At 40.8% G+C, this 19,006-nt stretch overlaps 1 protein-coding gene across 2 annotated transcripts in view; it reads left to right on the top strand.

Annotated features, from left to right (window-relative positions):
• Positions 1-19,006, top strand: part of GALNT13 (polypeptide N-acetylgalactosaminyltransferase 13) — a 152,602-nt gene that overhangs the window by 72,821 nt on the left and 60,775 nt on the right. For both annotated transcript variants that reach the window (XM_083579131.1, XM_083579132.1), the window contains exons 5-7: positions 3,237-3,444; positions 5,872-6,042; positions 13,419-13,536. In XM_083579131.1, the coding sequence (XP_083435257.1) occupies positions 3,237-3,444; positions 5,872-6,042; positions 13,419-13,536 (497 nt within the window). The remainder of the gene's footprint in view (positions 1-3,236; positions 3,445-5,871; positions 6,043-13,418; positions 13,537-19,006) is intronic.

Genomic DNA, 19,006 nt, shown 5'->3' with positions numbered 1-19,006 from the left:
AGGAAAGAATTACTCCTGAACTTTAGAATTCCTTCTTCCAGAAAACCTGCCCATGCACATTTTTCTTTTGGCCTTTTGGAACATGGTGAAAACTGTATTAAGGCATTTGAAAATGTGGTAATTCCGTCTGCTTCCATCTCATAGGATCATATTGCTTTTTGTTACATATCAAATATGGAATATTTATTGTTTGGCTTGGATGTCTTAATGACAGAAAGACAGAGTAGGAATGTTTTAATAGATAAATAGGATATATGTGAATACCTTTTGTTTTGGCCAAATACTTCTTTTATTCATTTTTCCTCTTCTGTTCTATCATAATGCCTTGCTCTTCCAAAGGAAGGGCTTTCAGCAGCCAGCAACACGGGTTATATCTCTCTTTACATAGCTAAGGAAACATTATTATTTTGAAAAGTCAGTTGTTTCAAGTCTTCAAAAACCTATTAAAGTGCTGCCTAAGATGGGCGGGGGAAGTAATTACTATGACCAGGAAAAGTATTTTCAAGTGCTCCAGTGTGGGTGAGAGGCATAATTCCTTGCAGCTCCCCCCCACCCAAAAAAAGACAGTAGCTATCTATTGTCTCACCATAAAAATATGACCAGCATTTAGTTTGCTTCTTTCCCAGAAGTGTTCTTTATCATGCACTGGAAGGATTTTGGAGTCTATTATGGACTTATGTGAGAGGACTTCCGGGTTGGCGCCATCGCCGAATGGCGGACTCCCTCCGAGCTCCGGAGGGAGTCTGCTCGGCAGGGGCTGGGTTCTACCGCACCGGCGATGCGGGGACCCTTAGAAACCACGGCCACGGAGGCCGTGGACATGGAGACTCGGCTTGCACCGTTAGCGCCCTCCCGACTCGTGAAGGAGCCTTTTTAAAGGCTACGGATCGGGTGCCGGGGAGAAGCGTGGTGCCTTGAGTTCTCTGCTTCCCCTGCTGAGCGAAGCCGCATGCCATTCGGCGGAGAGCGCTGACTTCTTCCATTGAAAATTCGGACTTTTCAACAACAACCCGTGAGTAAATTTGGAAATCGGGTTCAAAAGGAGGAAAAAAAAAAATTTTTTTTTTCGAATTGGATACGAGCGGGGGGGATCCAAAAAGGAAGTCAGTCCCCTCCCTATTGTAAACTTTCCAAAACAAGGACGGGGAAACCAAGACCCAAAAAGGCCTGCATTGCTGATAAAAATCCAAAATTTCACGATGGGGAACTACAAGAACTGTGCTGGAGGAGGAACTGGAGAAGGGAAACGCAACCCCCCCCCCTGGGAACCGGGGTGACTGAAGAGAGAGCCTGGTGAAAGGAGTCGGAGATCTTGACAGCTGTTAAAATAGCTGTCAAAGTCGAAAAGCGGAGTGGATTTTATTATGAGAACTTGGCTGGTTAAATTTGATACAATTTGCTACAACTTGTTAAAATTTGGATACAAAATGGCGAATATGGATAACGAATTGACTTTTGGATTAGAGGAAACAAAGATACAACAATCCCCCTTGAGGAGTTTCGGGACATTACAAGGATTGGGAAAGTGGAAAAACACCAATGGAACTTTACAGGACTGGTTATCTTCTGGGAAAGCTGCAAAACGGAAATAACATCTCGTCTTCAGGGTGTTTTCTTTTTTGTTTTTTTAAAGGAGACAATAGATTTTTCTATTGAAGAAAGGAAGGGACTGAACGTAAGGTTTTGCCCCTGAATAACAACCATCCCTGCAGACTTACCAAACTTTCGAACTACAACGTTTTAGCAGCGGAACAAAGGGAAATCAGACTACAACCTGGAAAGAACAATGGAGGGAGTTTTATTACAGTTTTATTAAAGACTGAAGTTAAAGTTTTGAAAAATAATGATAATAATAATAATTTTGATTTTCAAAAAAATTTATTTTTAATTTTAAAAAAAGAAAAAGCCAGCAAGGAGCTGGGGAAAAGTTGTGATTTATGGTCTTAAGAATTCCAGGCAGACACCAGGGGTTGATGGTCAGGGGGAAATTAAACCGGGGACAGGGGGGGGAGAACTAAAACTCCAAAGGCTTGTCAACTTGGTTATTTTTTGCTGAATTGGTCTATTATTCATTATATTTTTTTATTCTCTACCTTTTCTGTTTCTATTATCTGGGGTGCTTCTTTTATTAAAAAATGGAAATTGTGGAATGACATGGGGTGGGTCTTGGGGAAAGAACACTGGGTTTTTTTGTTTTTTTTTTTTTTTCTTTTTTTTACTGTAAAACAAATTAAGTTTCAATTTGAATGGGGAACTTGTTTGGCCAACAATATGAAAGGGGAATATGGTAGGGGTGGGGGAAGGGGGGAGTCCCGTAAAGTGATATTTTTTGTATTTTTGAAAAATTTTAATAAATATTATTTAAAAAAAAAAAATATTATGGACTTATGTGAGCCAAAGTATATTCTCTCTGTCTCTCATACAAGAAGCAGAGAAGGAGTCTGTATGTGTAGGATAAAGATAAAGGAACCCCTGACCGTTATGTCCAGTCACGGACGACTCTGGGGTTCCACGCTCATCTCGCTCTATAGGCTGAGGGAGCCAGCGTTTGTCTGCAGACAGCTTCTGGGTCATGTGCCCAGCATGACTAAGCTGCTTCTGGCGAGCCAGAGCAGTGCACGGAAATGCCATTTACCTTCCCACCAGAGAGGTACCTATTTATCTACTTACACTTTGACGTACTTTCGAACTGCTAGGTGGGCAGGAGCTGGGACCAAACAACGGGCGCGCACCCCATCACGGGGTTTTGAACCACCAACCTTCTGATCAGCAAGCCCTAGGCTCTGTGGTTTAGACCACAGTGCCATCCGCGTCCCACTATGTGTAGGATACCCATACTATTTACACTGCACAGCTGCAAGACAGTTCCACTTGGTGCTCTTTTTCAGGCTGTTACTCCACATGTTTATTCTCAATGACCTATGAAACAAATAGTTGCTGTATTCACCTCAGCATTCACATACTGCTCTTTCTCTTTCTCTGCTGGCCTTATTTCCCTCCTTTATTCTGTGAATTGTCAATATGTCTCTCAGTAGCTTTTTGTTTCCTTCTTCAGAATCTTTTGACCTTTGCAAATGCGTTTATTAGAGTGTTGCAAGGAAGTCATCCTTTCAGAAAGCAGTGTGTGGCATCTTAACAGCACAATTTCTATCCTGTGTTCCTTTCGGTCTCCAAATTTCATTTGAACAAACACTTTGTTGTATTCCGCCCCCCCCCCCCCAATTTGCATTTGGCAGATTTTCTGAAGGTCCCATTAGAGAATTATGTGAAAAGTTTGCAAGTGCCAGTAAAAATCATTAGGATGGAACAGCGATCAGGACTCATCCGAGCTCGGCTTAGAGGAGCAGCAGCTTCCAAGGGCCAAGTCATAACTTTTCTGGATGCACACTGTGAATGCACTTTAGGCTGGCTGGAGCCCCTGCTGGCAAGAATCAAGGAAGACAGGTGAGAATTCAGAACTAATCCTTTTGCACTGTGACAGCATCTACCAGGAGAGCTTTAATTAGAAGTAAGTTTATTATAAACTACTTCTTTCATAGTATTTCAGTTAGTTATGGGAAATGTCTTATGAGCTGATACTGAAAATATAAGTCTCAGCCAAGGCCTTTCTAGTCTTTTCTAGGACAAAAGTAGGCCCACACATTTTTTATTTGCCTCCATTGTTCAGCAAATTGGTCTAACGAGACATGTCCTCCTGATTAATGTGACAGATCTGATTGGCCCCATTGTTAATTATTTTATTTATGGATTTAGAAAATGTATACCTCATTTGTCACAGTCCTGAAGGTAGTTACAACAATTCACACACACACACACACACATCATAGTCTTTATGATGTGCAATAACTGTTGTTTTATCTTCACCCAGATTGGGGTTCAAAAATCCAATTGACAAATACAGCTGGGAATTATGAACCGGAAGAAAATAATAATGCTAACTCGCCCTAACTCACTACATATCATAGAGCATTGATCCTAAAATATCTAGCCCATAGCACAAAAAGTATTATCTCTCCAAAGAGTTATTGCAAAGAGGCAAGGTAATAGAAGCAGAGATAACAACAGAAAAGGCTAGCTTTATAATGAAATGCATACTAACGGGGGTGAATCCCCTGAACTAGTAAGAAGCATTCAAAGCTAGAACTTTCTGGCACAGTTGAAACAACTTCCCTGTTAGTAGGCCCTGACCTTGGAGCACAGTAGAAACAGATAATCGGGTGCCTCAACCCAATGAGATCATTCCAACTGCTGAGAAGTAGCTTCTATCCCAAGGCCAGTTTTCACCCAGATCTTTTGCTACCCTTCCACTTCACCTTCACCAGCTACACGCCTTCAAAACAATATTGCTTTCAGGTCATACATGCAGACTCTCCAAGTGTTTCTATTTTCCAGGGACATCCCTGATTTAGAGAATTTGTCCCGGTTTCTGTTTGGATCCCGGAATGTCCCACTTTTCCTTATTTTCCTATTTTCATTGAAGAAATGTTGGAGGGTATGGAGTTATCCGAACCCCGAGCCGTCTGAAGACAATCCTGTATAGGGAAGATTTAAAAATATTTTGTTATGTTTTTATATATGTTGGAAGCTGCCCGATGTGGCTGGGGCAACCCAGTAAGATGTGTGGGGTGTAAATAGTAAAATTATCATTATGGAATGGGACGTCCCTATTTTCATTGGAGAAATGTTGGAGGGGATGTACATGGAGTCCATAATCCTTGACTCCATCCAATCTCAATAATTTTTGGATCCAGCCTACAAAGCACAAATAACATTTCTCACTGTTCTTCCTGTGGCTTCCTACTGTTAATTACATTGTCAGACTAATTTGTCATCCTTGTTTTCACTTTTACAGTTTGTATTATATACACACACTATTTCTCTGGTTTGTATTCTTCTCATTAGGTTAAAAATGACAGAAATGTATGTTTCTGGTTGTTTTCTAGCTGATAGACTTGCACACACAAAAATTATTTCATTTTCTGTCCAGACCAATACAGCTGGAATTTAGACATTTATTGACCACCCATTAACAGTGCCCTCTGGGCTGTTCACACAAACTCCAAACAATAACGAAGTTGAAACATTAAAATCAATGCAATATCCACAGAAAAGCTGGCACAAGCAGCATAAAATCATTCTTGAATTAATGAGTTTAAAAGCCAGAGAAACAAATACCAATTTTTTAGTAAACTGATGGGGGGGGGGGGAATGGAAGCTGTACAGTTTGCTTTGTTAGCTGCACAGAACTATTCATCAGTAATATGTGAGCACAGCAGATTATTTTAAAGGCGGAGTGGAAAGCACATAATGTGGAGGAAGTTACGTGTGTTGGAATCCCATTGAACTCAAAGGAACATGGTAGTGCTTTAATGTGCTGTGGATAGTATGTATAGCATATGCACTTCTAAACAGCAGCCTTGTTCATGAGGGCTTTCTGCCTCTAGAACATGCATAAGGAATCTGTAGCATTCCAACTCTCATCAACCCCAGCCAACATAGCCAGTGTTGAAGTATGGTGGGAGCTGCTGTCTCACAACATCTGGAGGACCACACATTATCCATTCCTGCTCTAGAAGCAAGGCTCTGTGTGTGTACTTCTAGCTGGACGACAAATCCTATGTCCAAATGGGTGCTTCATACATTGGTCATCTCCCTGTTCCAGCTGCCATATATCCCTCTTCAAAGAAAGCAGTAATCAGTTGTTCCAAAAGGGGAGAGGCAGCAGCTGGATTTAACCATCTAGATTCCCTTTATTCTACCAAATGGATGATTATTGAGGGCTCTGTGAATAGTGCACATCTGTATTTGGGGCTAGAGAGATTTCCTTGCATGGAAAATTACCTGCTTGCATATTTACTTTTTCTTTTGTAGAAAGATTGTTGTTTGCCCAATTATTGATGTGATCAGCGATGACACTTTTGAGTATATGGCTGGGTCAGACATGACTTACGGAGGATTTAACTGGAAACTTAATTTTCGTTGGTATCCTGTTCCCCAGAGAGAGATGGACAGAAGAAAAGGAGACAGAACATTGCCAGTGAGGTAAGAGGTAGGGACAAAAAATGTTTTTTGTTTTTGTTTTTATCACTTGTTGTGTATGTACAAGAAGTATCAGTATGTGGACTTGTAATTCAGGTTAGATTCATGCAAAACGCGTAATGTATCACATAGATTAGAAGAATATAAGATTCACTTCAATGTGATAGTCCATGAAACACAATAAGAACCAAGAATATAGTTACGGTTGTCTTATACTCTTGACATTTTAAAGCTATTTTCTTTGAGCATTCTTGGAAAAGGGTACAGTTCAACAGCAGAACATCTGCTTTGCGTGCAGAAGACCCTAGGTTCAGTCCCTGGCATTTCTAAATTGAGCTGGGAAATAAATTATGGACGGTAGCGTCCGCTTTGGTCAGTGTTGACGGAACTTAGATATACCAATTTACTGTTTTAGTTAGCTGTTTCCTGTGTTCTTGTATTAGAGGGACGCAGGTAGCGCTGTGGGTTAAACCACAGAGCCTAGGACTTGCCGATCAGAAGGTCGGCGGTTCGAATCCCTGCGACAGGGTGAGCTCCCGTTGCTCGGTCCCTGCTCCTGCCAACCTAGCAGTTCGAAAGCACGTCAAAGTGAAAGTAGATAAATAGGTGCCGCTCCGGCAGGAAGGTAAACGGCATTTCCGTGCGCTGCTCTGGTTTGCCGGAAGCGGCTCTGACCCGGAAGCTGTACGCCGGCTCCCTCGGCCAGTAAAGCGAGATGAGTGCCGCAACCCCAGAGTCGGTCACGACTGGACCTAATGGTCAGAGGTCCCTTTACCTTTACCTTTTATGTTCTTGTATTTGAGGGCATGTTCTTTTTGCTAGTTTAAAAACAGGAACGTTAGGAAGAGGATATATTCCTTTAAGCAAACATAATCTGAAAGATACAGATTTTGAATGTATAAGTGTCTCCTGAGAATCTTAATTGATAGCCCTTTGCCTGACTCTGCAAGGAGTAAGTTCATTTGTGGAAAAAGGATTTTATAATGTTTTTGCTAGTGGAGGAACCTGAAGAAGAATTTCTGAAGATGATTTCACAACATAAATTGGCTTGTAGGTGGTCCATCAGATACTCTGATCCCAAGCTGAGAAGCACTTTAAGGTCAGTAGCAGCACATTGAAAATGGACCGATAGCCGGTTCAGATGTTGCAGCACTGGTGAGATGTGCTGCCCACTCATCCCCAAGTTAGCATTCTCATAGCTATGCTTGAACCATAGACAAAATATACTCATATATTGGCCCAGCTGGAGAATTATAGTGCATAGATAACTGGGGCTAGGGATGATCCAGGTCAGGGCCGCAATTGGGGTCAGAAGGTTAAATGCCATTACACACACACACACACACACTGCTGGGATTTCGATGTTTGTTCAAAAACAACAACCCTGCACTTTAGGATGGAGCTCCATGATTAATGCCTTGCGTTGCTTCACCCATAACTACTGAGGGTTGTATTAATCCAACCTTCACTCAGCATGCACCTATTGAAATTGATGGCCATGACTAACTTAAATCCATTAATTTCAGTAGGTCTATCTACTCTGTGTTAAAGTTAGTTGAATACTGTCCTGTGCTCCTACTCTAGCCACACTGGGGAAAGGGAAAAAACAGTACATTATGTTCCTTGGAGAGAGGGGAGAGGAAAGTGCTTGGTGAGCAGTCTTGCACTCAACCAGACCTGGATAAGACCTTTTATCTTTAATTGGCAGTCTTGCATAATCCCTAAAGTAATCAACTTCCAATTTTAAGGGATTTAATACATTCAGTATATGGCTGCCTCCATAAGCTTTCATTTTAAAAAAGCAATTTTTTAGTCCTCAACATTCCAGGGAAATTATTTGAAAACATAACTACGCTAAGAAGTCTGTAACCAAACCACAGCAAAATAACCCAAGGGTACTTAAAAATGTCAATATTTTCATGAAAATGATATGTGCTCGTGGACCTGGCTAATGATTTTGTGTATTTGGGGCTGTCATCTCTGTGTTGTTATTGCCTTTTTAATGTTGACGTTTTTCAGTGAACTTCTGACAAGCATTGGAAAGAACGTAATTAGTCAAAGTATGGGTAACTTCAGTGTGCACTGAAAAAAGCTATTTAATCTGTGTAGCCTGTGATCTGTAAGGAATTAATTAGATGTATATTTTTAAATGTGTTTGTGAATCCCGTTCCCCCCAGTTCAAGTAGTTTATCGTGACTTTCATTTGGAAGCAGTTTTTGAGCCCAGTTCCAATAGTTTCCCCAGAGTATGCATGCATATACACAAACACACACAAGTTGTTGGAAGGAAGGTGGGGTTACACAAATGTTCACTGACAAAAGGTGAAATTTGCATTTCAGCACATGTTGTGTACATGGACTGATAGGAGAGAAGAGAGGACTGGTAATTAAGGCTTTATCATACACCTTCAACTCTCTTAAAATTTCCCATCCTTGTGTTGTCTATTCCTCAGTGATGGTGCATGAGGGGAAGATGGAGAGGGAATGGCACCCTACTGGCATTTGCCAGAATAAGGAAGGGCATTGGTGAATTCAGAGGTGATCTGGTGGTTTGGAGGCATCTGTGCCACCCAGAATACCAACTCATAGGTTTCCTGACCTTGCTAACAGTTCTCCCCATCCCAGCAAATGCAATTCCACTTGCCTTCATGTGCTTCTGCTGATATTCATGAAAACTCATGGCTTTAGGTCATGGGTAGGCAAACTAAGGCCCGTGGGCCAGATCAGGCCCAATTGCCTTCTGGATCCAGCCCTCAGACGGTCTGGAAATTGCCACGTGGATCACCAGTGCACACATTCTTTCCCTCTCCCTCATATGGGGGCGGTGGTGGTGCCTCCTCCCTCCTTCCTCCTGGCTTCTCCCTGCCCTGCCTAGAGGAGGAAGGGGGCTGGGCTTTGTTGGTGCCAGCAGCAGCAGCACTCGAGTGGCCGCCATTTTAAGCAGCCCCTCTCCGGAGACCTTTCGCGTGCTGTTCATCATCTCTCCACCGCTGCCAGCCCCTGCTGCTCACAAGACACAGGTAAGCAGCCACCGGGGCTCGTGGTGCTCTTGCATCATTCCCCCCCCCCTCAAAATATAGTCCAGCCCCCTCAAGGTCTGAGGGGCAGTGGACTGGCCCCCTGCTGAAAAAGTTTGCTGACCCCTGTTTTAGGTGGTCTGGAAGCCCCTGTAGGTCAGATTTAATAAAGACATACTGCAGCTAGTTTAACTGCACAAGTAACTGTTACTTGCATGTCCAGGGAACTCTGGATGATGTCATTGGTTCTATGAATGAAAACCACTAGAGAGGAGACGTGGTCTTCCTCAAGTCTCCTCTTCCCATGTTACACACAGATTGCTTTCATGAGCAATTATTTGCACAGCTAAGCAAGCAGCAGTGATCCCTGCAATGGTTCTGTCAGTCAGTCCCTAGCAGGTTCATATTGCAGTATTTTATACATCCCTAATTTGCAACAATATAGGAATATCAAAATGTGCTCAATTTTAAGAAGCACAGTTCTGGTTCTATATGCCCACTTGTGGAGACAGTGAGTTATATCCAATGAAGTAATAAACAAAGTAGTCCAGTGGGTCTTTTCTGAGTATGACTAACGTTGGCTTTCACCCAATGGAATTCAGTTTCATTGGAGGGGAGGGGAATCGTGCAGAAGTCGTCATTGTGTGCCTTAGGAATAACAAGCAGCTGATTTGTCATCTTGTATTGTGAGATTATTAAGGAGCTGAAGCAATAGAAGTATCAGCCTTTGCTAGAGTTGCTATAATTTATGGCAAAGGTTAATTAATTCAGTGTCTGTATTGTAAAAGCCTGCAGGTAATTGTCATCTAAGATAGTTGTAAGAGAGAACTCTGAGTATAATCTGTTCCTTTGAAAGGAACTTGATATATAGAACATTTATCATATCTGCTTTGAACAGAAGCTATGGGGAGTCATTTTAAAGAGTGATTAGTGGTACTTAATGTTGCAAACAAAGATTCAGAATTCAGTTCAAGCAAATTAAATGCTATTTCAAATTAAATTCAAGCCTATATGGTCCATTGCTATTTAACATCAATTTTGCCTTATCGTATTCTTCTTTACCTGGAAACAAAGTCTGCAGTCACCGAATCATGTACATTTTAAATAGCCTTATTATAGGCACTGGGCCTTCTCTGAAGGATGCTGCTTATTTTTTCCTGAAATAGCTGCAAAGCAGTCAATTGAAGCGTAAAAAGAAGAGCCTTATCTCTACTTGCTCTGGTCAGAACCTGGGCATATATTACTCATTTAGAAGTCAGGATTGCACAGTCTCAGAGCATAATGTGAATGTGGTGAAGGGGCATCTGTGGATATGTTCAATAAATGAGGTCAGTACCTGAAAAAAGTGCCTGTTTAGCAGATTGTATGGTTTCTTATTCAGCCCTGACATAAACCCATATTGTTTATAGACAGATGGACACTTGGCCTTACTGTCCATGGATCGTGGATAAAACATCATATTATTAACTTAGAAACCAAAAGGTGAGAATACTAGAAACTGAATCGCCCATTCTGATATAAAATGAATGCCACATCGATATCTCAGTGTAGTAACATTTTAAAATAGTTTCTCATTGTGAATAAGCCATCCAGACAATGAGATGGTTCTTTCTGCCCTTTCAATATCTGTCTGTCTTTCTCTTCCAGGATTCCATTTCCCCAGGCTTTCCATTTTCTCCCTTTCTCAATAGCAGTCATTGGCCTGTTTTCTGTTTTCTTTTCTTTTTGGGGTTTCTACCTCCTTAGCCAGGCATGGTTTATGGAAGCTATAAGGCATGTCTGAGAAGGCTCCCTGTTCCAGTTGAGCCTTGCTTGAGCATCACAGTTTTCCTGAGCTCTGGCATGTTCTTACATTTTGGTTACTCCTTAGTCCTGATTCTGGCTTGCACCTTTCTCCTCCCTCCTGTTTTGTGCCATGGTGCTGTCACTGTCTCCATTCCTGGCTGGTTCCACATCTCTTAGTTCCAGGGTCACTTCAGGTTGCTGCCACTAGCCCAGCCCTTACAGGGCCACAGCAGGAATCATCACCATCATGATTTTGTTTGCATCCTATCTTTCCACAAAAAGAATCATGCTCAAAGCAGCTTACAGCAAAGAAACCAGAACTAAATCTCAAAAAGTACTCAGAGGTAATAAGCCCAGCCTGGGGAATACCTTCTGCTCTCTGAGAGTAATATGACCCTATATATTTAAAATGACAAGTGAAGTAAAAACAAGCCCATCAAAATGCAGCGTGTAAGTTCAGTTGCATCACCCTATGGTTATTGGCTGTGATGGTGTTTTTAGAGCAGCAGAAATAAAATGAGCAGCTCCCTCTGCCTGACCACTGTCCCATCGGGACAGAAACTGAAGGGCTTGAGGCATACTGTCAGAGCTCCAGTTTTGAGACTTCTTGTACCTTACACCCTCTCATTCACATGCATGAGCCTTTTGCTTTTATTACTTCGGATCAACATGTACAATGAAGGGTCAGTGTATACACCTAAGACCAAAGTGCTAAGACATAGGCAGTATGCTTTCCATCCATTGGTCTTTGGTTTCATTGTTGCTTCCCTGTAGGCCCCTTTTATGGCTATATGCTGGTAGGTTGTATGTAGTGGTGGAGTAGCTTGGTTGCCCTTCTCTTTACCGTAGAGAGAATGTCACTTGTAAGCAGAGGGCCCCCATGCATACAAGTCATCCCTCTCAAAAAGGGAGAGAAGCAATCATGCAAATAATATTTCTCTGTGATTGGTTATTCATGGGAAGCACCAGCTCATAAATGTCATTATCTGAATGGTGTGTGTGTGAAAGAGAGAGAGAGAGAGAGAATGGTGCCCATGTCTTCAAGCCAGCAAACAGTTCCACCATTGGGTACTGCTGCTGCATAAACCATAGCTCAAAATCTTCTAGAGCTCTCATCCAGGAGAAAAGTGCTTCCCCCCGTTCTATCAGCTACAGCGTTGTGGTTTTAGATCCATGTACAAGAAATTCCTTTGCTGATTAATCTAGAAAATAGAACTCTGTGGCCATCTAACTTATCAAAAGCCTACAACCCAAGGAACTCAGTTCAAGCTTAAGACATAGAGGAAAATACTTGCATGCAGTTCCCAGTTATGAATCTAAAATAATGAGCAGAATTAAGTGGAATAATACATGTTCTTGGGGAAAATCTGAGTGCATATGTTCCATTGAAACCATTGAATAATTCACAAGAAGTAATTATTCATCTTGCATGTGTGCTTGCACACACACACATTTGCAATAGACGTCTTTTGACTTCAACTATCATGCAAAGAAGGAAAACAGCACATTTCTCGCTCCCTACATCCTGTTTGGTTTCTGCTTCCTGCATACCACTTAAAACAGTGGATACCTGAAAAAAATTGCCTAGACAATTATGGAGACAAAAGAAGAAACCAGTCTAACCTGCTCTGGTATCAAATATACAATGCATACATTGTGATAAATCAATGGAATATATTCAATAACAATCAAATGACTTAAGGCTTAGTACTGCATTCTCAGCTCCTCAGTTAGGCACTTTAGAGTACATGTTTATAATACCCAATAGAATCAAGTAATCAGATCATTGAAATAAAGCATCCATCCTTCATTCTAATGCTTCTATGATGGGTTTTTGTTTTTTTTAAAGTGGAACCATTATATTTATTGCAGAGTATACATCTCTAAACAGATTTTTAAAGAAAATGAACTGATTTAAACTTTTTAAAATATATAGAGACAGTATAACAGATAATTTCAAGGATTTGGACAGTATTGTTTGTATAAAACAGCACGCTAACTGGATTTGTCTCTTGCAAGATTTTACAATCCTGTAAAGTGATTGTGCCCACCAGTTTTATGAGCACTCTCAAGGTGGAGTCAAATACATCAAAAGTCTTGGCCCTAAATATGTCATATTTTATTTAGGTTATTTTAGAAGAGGAATATAGAAACCCAATACAGTGTTCCATTGGCATAAAATATAAGATGATATACATATATAAATTTAAAGCAGCTTTTATCATGCATGCAGGATTTGGCCAGTTTTTGGAATGTATTTTAAATGCATGCATCATTTAGATGTATATTGAAGTATGAAGATTTCTGTTTTTTATGTACACTGCCCTGGAACCCATATGTGGATAAAGGTGCAGTTTAGGTGTCTTAAATAAAGAAATAAATGACCAGAAATTGCATGTGCAGGCAATCAAAACTATGATGCCTAATTATGCACCTTCAGCTTATAGTAAATAGAATATAATTATGTCTAAAGTGTATGGAGGATATGTGCTATAGTGTCACTTATTAAATTCCACAAAGCATACATTAAAACAAAAAAATCCTTTTCCTTTCTGTTTTTGTTTTGTTTTTCAACTAGGACCCCTACTATGGCTGGTGGCCTATTTTCTATTGACAGAAACTACTTTGAAGAGATAGGAACTTACGATGCAGGAATGGATATCTGGGGTGGAGAGAATCTTGAAATGTCTTTTAGGGTAACTTTCTATTTTACTTCCTTTTCTGATAACTGGAACGAATATTCTGTTTTTTAAAAAAATGTTATTGTTTACAATAAGGGTACTTTTTACTTGTTTTATCCACATTGCAATTTTTGGTTTGAAGCTAAATTTTTAGAGTTGTGGATTTTTATTTTCTTTGGATGCGATATATGACTATTTGGAAGCTCTGCCTTCTTGAAAATTGCATTTTATTAATTCATTTGTTTATATTATCAAAGCTTTCACTCAAATAATTAATGATAGCAACATATTGAAAAGCATCAAGCTTCTTTGGCTGGAGCTTCCAAATGTTTTTTGTCATGAATTTGCAAAGATAATAATAATGGGGTTCTAAAATTGTGCTTTCCAAATGAGGATCATTAATACAAAGGAATTTAATTTCATTCATGTCCTGGAACAAACTGACTTAATCTTAGTCATTTGTATGTTTACTGCCCAGGACAAAAATGAAATGGAAATTTTCATGGAAATTTCTTTATTTTGTAAATAACCTTAGTAAACGCATGAAAACTAGAAAGCTGAACTCTAGTAGATAGCCTGGAAAGTGGAAAGATATGATAAATGATTCAATATACAGTCTTGTGCTGCATTATTTAGATTTGGTTTGCATCTGATAGGATAGGTTAGCCCTCATACATGCCTCTCATAGCAGAACTAATTGCCTATTATATCTAGAGGAAGACTAAGGATCCTTTCTGAGCCCAAGGGCCAGATTCCAGCATGGGTAGGACCAATAAAAAGTACATACATACACTCCCCATCTCTCCAATGATTTTCTCATGGCAGAGTGGAATACACACACAACCTAACTCATTGCTTGGAAAGCAGTATCTGTGCATCCCTCCTGACTGCTGATATCTCAAAATCTCTCTTATTTATCCCCTGCATGCTTCTTTCTGCGACACAAAGACAGCACAATTTCATCTTCCATGCAAGGCACAAATCTCATCCTTTTTAATTTCTTACACCTCTGTTTTATGGAGCCAGGAAAGGTACAGGAACATGGAGCATTTGGTGCCACCACTCCTCTCTGCTGCCATCGGCTCCTGCCTAGTAAATGAGGCAGGACTATATTAGATAAGTGGGCAAAGGATGGAAACATCCACTCCATCTTAAAGTTTCTGACAACCTGTGGAAACTTCCAGTGGCTTGAAATTTACTGCGAGCAATGTTGCCAGAGATGGAAAGGCGCCCTATTCAAGCACAGCTGATAGTGCTGATAGGAGTCAATATCATAGGGCAGATCAAAATAAAGATCACACAGGTGGGAGAGATAGATCCCATCGCCCACAAGCCATACTTGGGGGAGGACATAGCAGCCAACCTCTCACCCCCTATTAGCTTTGGACAAGCACCGAAGTAGTAGAAGTCCTTTGGCTTTCCAGTGTTTCCCAGCTTAGCCCAAAGCAAGTGGATAATCCTTTCCTTCAGAGGGAGGACACAATAATTCACCTAGTTCATACTCGGGAGCACTGGAAATCTGCTTCTGAGTAACACCCAACCCACTGTAAGGTGAGTGCATGGTCAGAACGTTGTGTATGTTTAATTCTCACGGAAAGCAATAGAATTCAAAATGCTTTATTTTTGGGCTATTCTTTTAATAGATTCTGAATGTTTGCAATTGACATTTTTGCTAATGTGTGGGTGAGAATTTCTGAATGTAACTATTATGTAGGTTTAAACACTTAACCAGAGATCATGGGGAAACCTAGACATTCAGCAAACCCCTCTTAACCACTCTAATGTAGGGCAGTACACAAACACACACACACACTATTGCATTGAATGTTGCTGTTAAATCTTCCTTTAATTTAAAAAGCTTTGCTGTGTATAGGCCTAAATCCACATTCCTGGTTATGTTCCCTGTTAATCACTTGATTGGTAGATCCCCTGGCTTTAGAGGAAGAACTGTGCTTTTGATAGGCAGAGAGTGTTACAGCAGGATAGGTTCCCAAGGATTAAATCCTGGAACTAGCAATGAGAAGCAGTGACTCATCTATTCTTCAGCTACGTTTTTTTTTCTCCTTGTCACAAGATGTAGCTAATCCTGTATCTTATTATAGCTAATCCTAAACTGATGTGCTTGGAAGGTTAGAGTTTATATCCTGCTGTTGAGCTTTTTTACTGAGCTTCAGAATTCTTGCAGCACAATTATTCACATAATTTTTACTCTATTTCAGATTCTGTACTTAAAACAAAATAACTGGCATTTTAGGGTTTGCTTTTTAAGAGGACTTTAGTTAGGATGCAAAACAGTTTCTGAAAGATGTGTGCAAACTTGTGTTCCTTTTTTTTTTTTTTGAAATCCTACCTAAGAGACAATGGAAATTATTTGCAAAACTTAACACTGTATAGGATGCATGCATAAAACATCTGAATTAGGATGGATTATTTTACTAAACTATTAACTGAAAGGGGCATGCAGCTCTGGTATGTGGAGCCTTGCTCATTCACAGTCTAATGCAATGTAAGACTGGATAGGCTACTATTATTTCAAAAAACTAAATTTCTATACTGCCCTTCAAAGATCACAGGACTGTTTACAACATAAAATGCCTAGAGAAGCCTATGTTAGCATAATGATTGAACTGGACAGGTTTATTTTGCGGCTGTGGGCCTGACCTCATGGCCATTGTGGACCTGGGCGGTAGTGGTGCATAGAGGGCAGATGAATACCAAGAGGCATGTACTGGGTTCAAATTAAACCTCAACTTGATTGAGTACAGATGAAACAGGTTTAGCATAGGCATTGGGCATGTAGTCAATGATCAACCAGCCTGTCCATTGGCAGATGCCCCTGAATTGGGCATCTGGACAGGAAGTGCCATCTTCCACAATCCTTTAAGGGGATTCCCTGCCCATCCCCACTAGGGACCCAGCCCAGCGCTTCTTACACCCCGAAGTTGTGATGGTTGCTGTGAGGCAGGCAAAACCTGCAGACCCAGCCAATCGGTCTGTAGGCAAACAGCGATCTACACTAACCCATAAGAAGGTCTGAAACTTCGGTTGTCTCATTCCCTTTGGACAACCGCAACAAAGTAGGAAGGGTGGGAGGGGAAGGCACACGAAGATTGGAATGCCAAATCCACTGCTCACCCCACCTTTATGCTCTCAGAACGGACCAGGATAGGTGAAGTCTTCACTCAGGTCTGCTGTGAAGCCCCAACTGGCCCCTGAGGTTTTGTGTGTTTTTCCTGGCCCCTGGTATGGCTGTGAGAGCTGGAAAACCACCCCACCTACCACGCCAAGGCCAGGAACACCATCAGCACATCACTGCAGTGTGCTACAGCTGCTACTCCCATCAAAGCAGTGGTAACAGGAGTTCTGTCCCATCCCATTCCAGCTACAAAATCATGTTGGAAAGATGGCTGTACCCCACCACACAGGTTGGTACTGTGAATTCTACAGGATAATTGTGCACTACTTATTAAAGGGCAAATAACTTCCATCTCTGTAGCTTACATGGAAAATAATAAGGGCATAACTATTTCATCTTAAGAAACTCTTTTTGTAGTGTAATTTATATTATGTTTGCCTGTTGTTTTAGGCACACAATATATCTGCAGGGAGATTGTATTATCTTTGTGACTTGAGACAGCTGAATGTGGTGTGTGATCCATAGATTGGTCCCTCTAAGTGTGTTCTGTTTGTGATGAAAGGAAGGGAGTTGGCGTTGTATGGGTGAATTCACCACTGACAAGTTATCCAACCGCCACATGAACTTGAGTACATTGGTACTGAACATCTTCACTAGGGTTTACAGAGAAATAAAAAATCTCCTTGCGAATTCATATTTAGTGATATTCTGGGCCCACAATTTGCAGTACAATGCTAACGTATCTAATGAGATAAGTTCTGTTGTATTCAGTGTGATGTAATAACTGCTAATTGAGTATAGGATTGCAGCCTTAGTCTGCATTCATGGAATGGCAGAGAACATAGGGTCCCTTTACATCAGAGGTGTTTTTTTTAGTCAGAACTCATCGGCACTCAGTTCCAGCATCTCTCAGGTGGACACCATTTCCATTATAAGAGAACAAAAGAATTCTGACACGCCTTTTTCTAGAAAAAAAGCACTGGATATTATATAACACATTGTCTACAGCAGGCATGTTCAACAGGTAGATCGTGATCTACTGGTAGATCACTGGGTGTCTGTGGTAGATCACTGATAGATCACTGGCTCCCCCCCAAAAAGCTCAACAACTTTGGCTCCCCTATAAAAAGCTAAATATCTTTGACCTGAGCCCCTAAAAAGGGAATAGATCACTGCCAGTTTTTAACTCTGTGAGTAGATCGTAGTGTCTTGGGAGTGGCCACCCCTGGTCTACAGCATCTTAGCCATGCTTTCCTTATCCGGATTCTTCAATAAGTACTGTTGTGATTTCCACCCTTTAGAAAAATTTAACTATGTCATTTGCGATGTTTTGCTACATATTTTGTCTGCCATGCTGGTACCTTCATTAGATGCTTATGGCTAAAATATGTCCATGGTGCAATTGGATGATATTCAAGGATTCTTACTAAACTAAAGTAGAACCATTCAGTTTTGTAACATAACAAGACAAGTAGGTATAACTTTAAGCCCCAATACACTCTGTTTGGGTGAAGTATGTAGTCTGAGCCCTTTTAGGATGGGTGGAGAGCCCAAATAGTGTTAAAATTTCAAAAATACTGGAGTTTGTAAACATTTACAAGGTGGTTGTTGTTGTTTTAATTAAAAAAAACCCTGAAGACACAATAGGTTTTCCATGTTCTAAATATATTCTGTGTGGGTTTAATGATTCCAAATTATATACTGTAGTCTGTCACTTTCCGCTTTTCATTGTATAGTCTGTGACAGAGTGAACTGCTGGCAGGACGTGAAAATCTGAAGCCTAGCTGTGCTTTCGCTTGACTAGGGGAATCTAAGTAACAAATTGGCTTGAAAGGAAATTCTTCCCCTCCCCCACTGCTTGCGCAGTTGCCAGGTTTTTGCTTTTGTCTCTTGTTTTGTTTTTTAAATAAGGACAGTGACTTGTAGCAGCAAATCAAAAAGGTACATTGCCCAGCTGCTGGAGAGGAAAACAGCTTAATAATCAAATGAAAGGGGAAGGGAAGATGGCAGATTCATTTTGCAAGTAATAAAATACACCTTGTAGAAATATCTGTGAAATGTGCATGTTTTTAGGGATTGGTGTGGCATTGAGAAGAAGCAGCAACAATGTGGAAGAGTAAAAGCATGGTTCTGATCTAAAAAGCTGAGAACCTAGAACAGGAGATCTTCCAGGTCATGATGAGTCTTCATCAAGACACCTGTAGGAAATGGTATACTGAGGATCATGTTTTGCATTCCAGCCCCCCAAATATTCCTGTAAAAAAGAAAAAAGAAAGAAAATGGTGGTGGACAAAATGTTCTTAATCTGGTTTGTGCCATTTCACAAGTGTTGACCATCAAGTGCATCCC

This window comes from Podarcis filfolensis (assembly GCF_964270895.1).
Source record: "Podarcis filfolensis genome assembly, chromosome: 1".
Taxonomy (NCBI): domain Eukaryota; kingdom Metazoa; phylum Chordata; class Lepidosauria; order Squamata; family Lacertidae; genus Podarcis; species Podarcis filfolensis.
The sequence above is the reverse complement of the archived record's forward strand: the minus strand, read 5'-3'. Positions and strand labels throughout refer to the sequence as shown.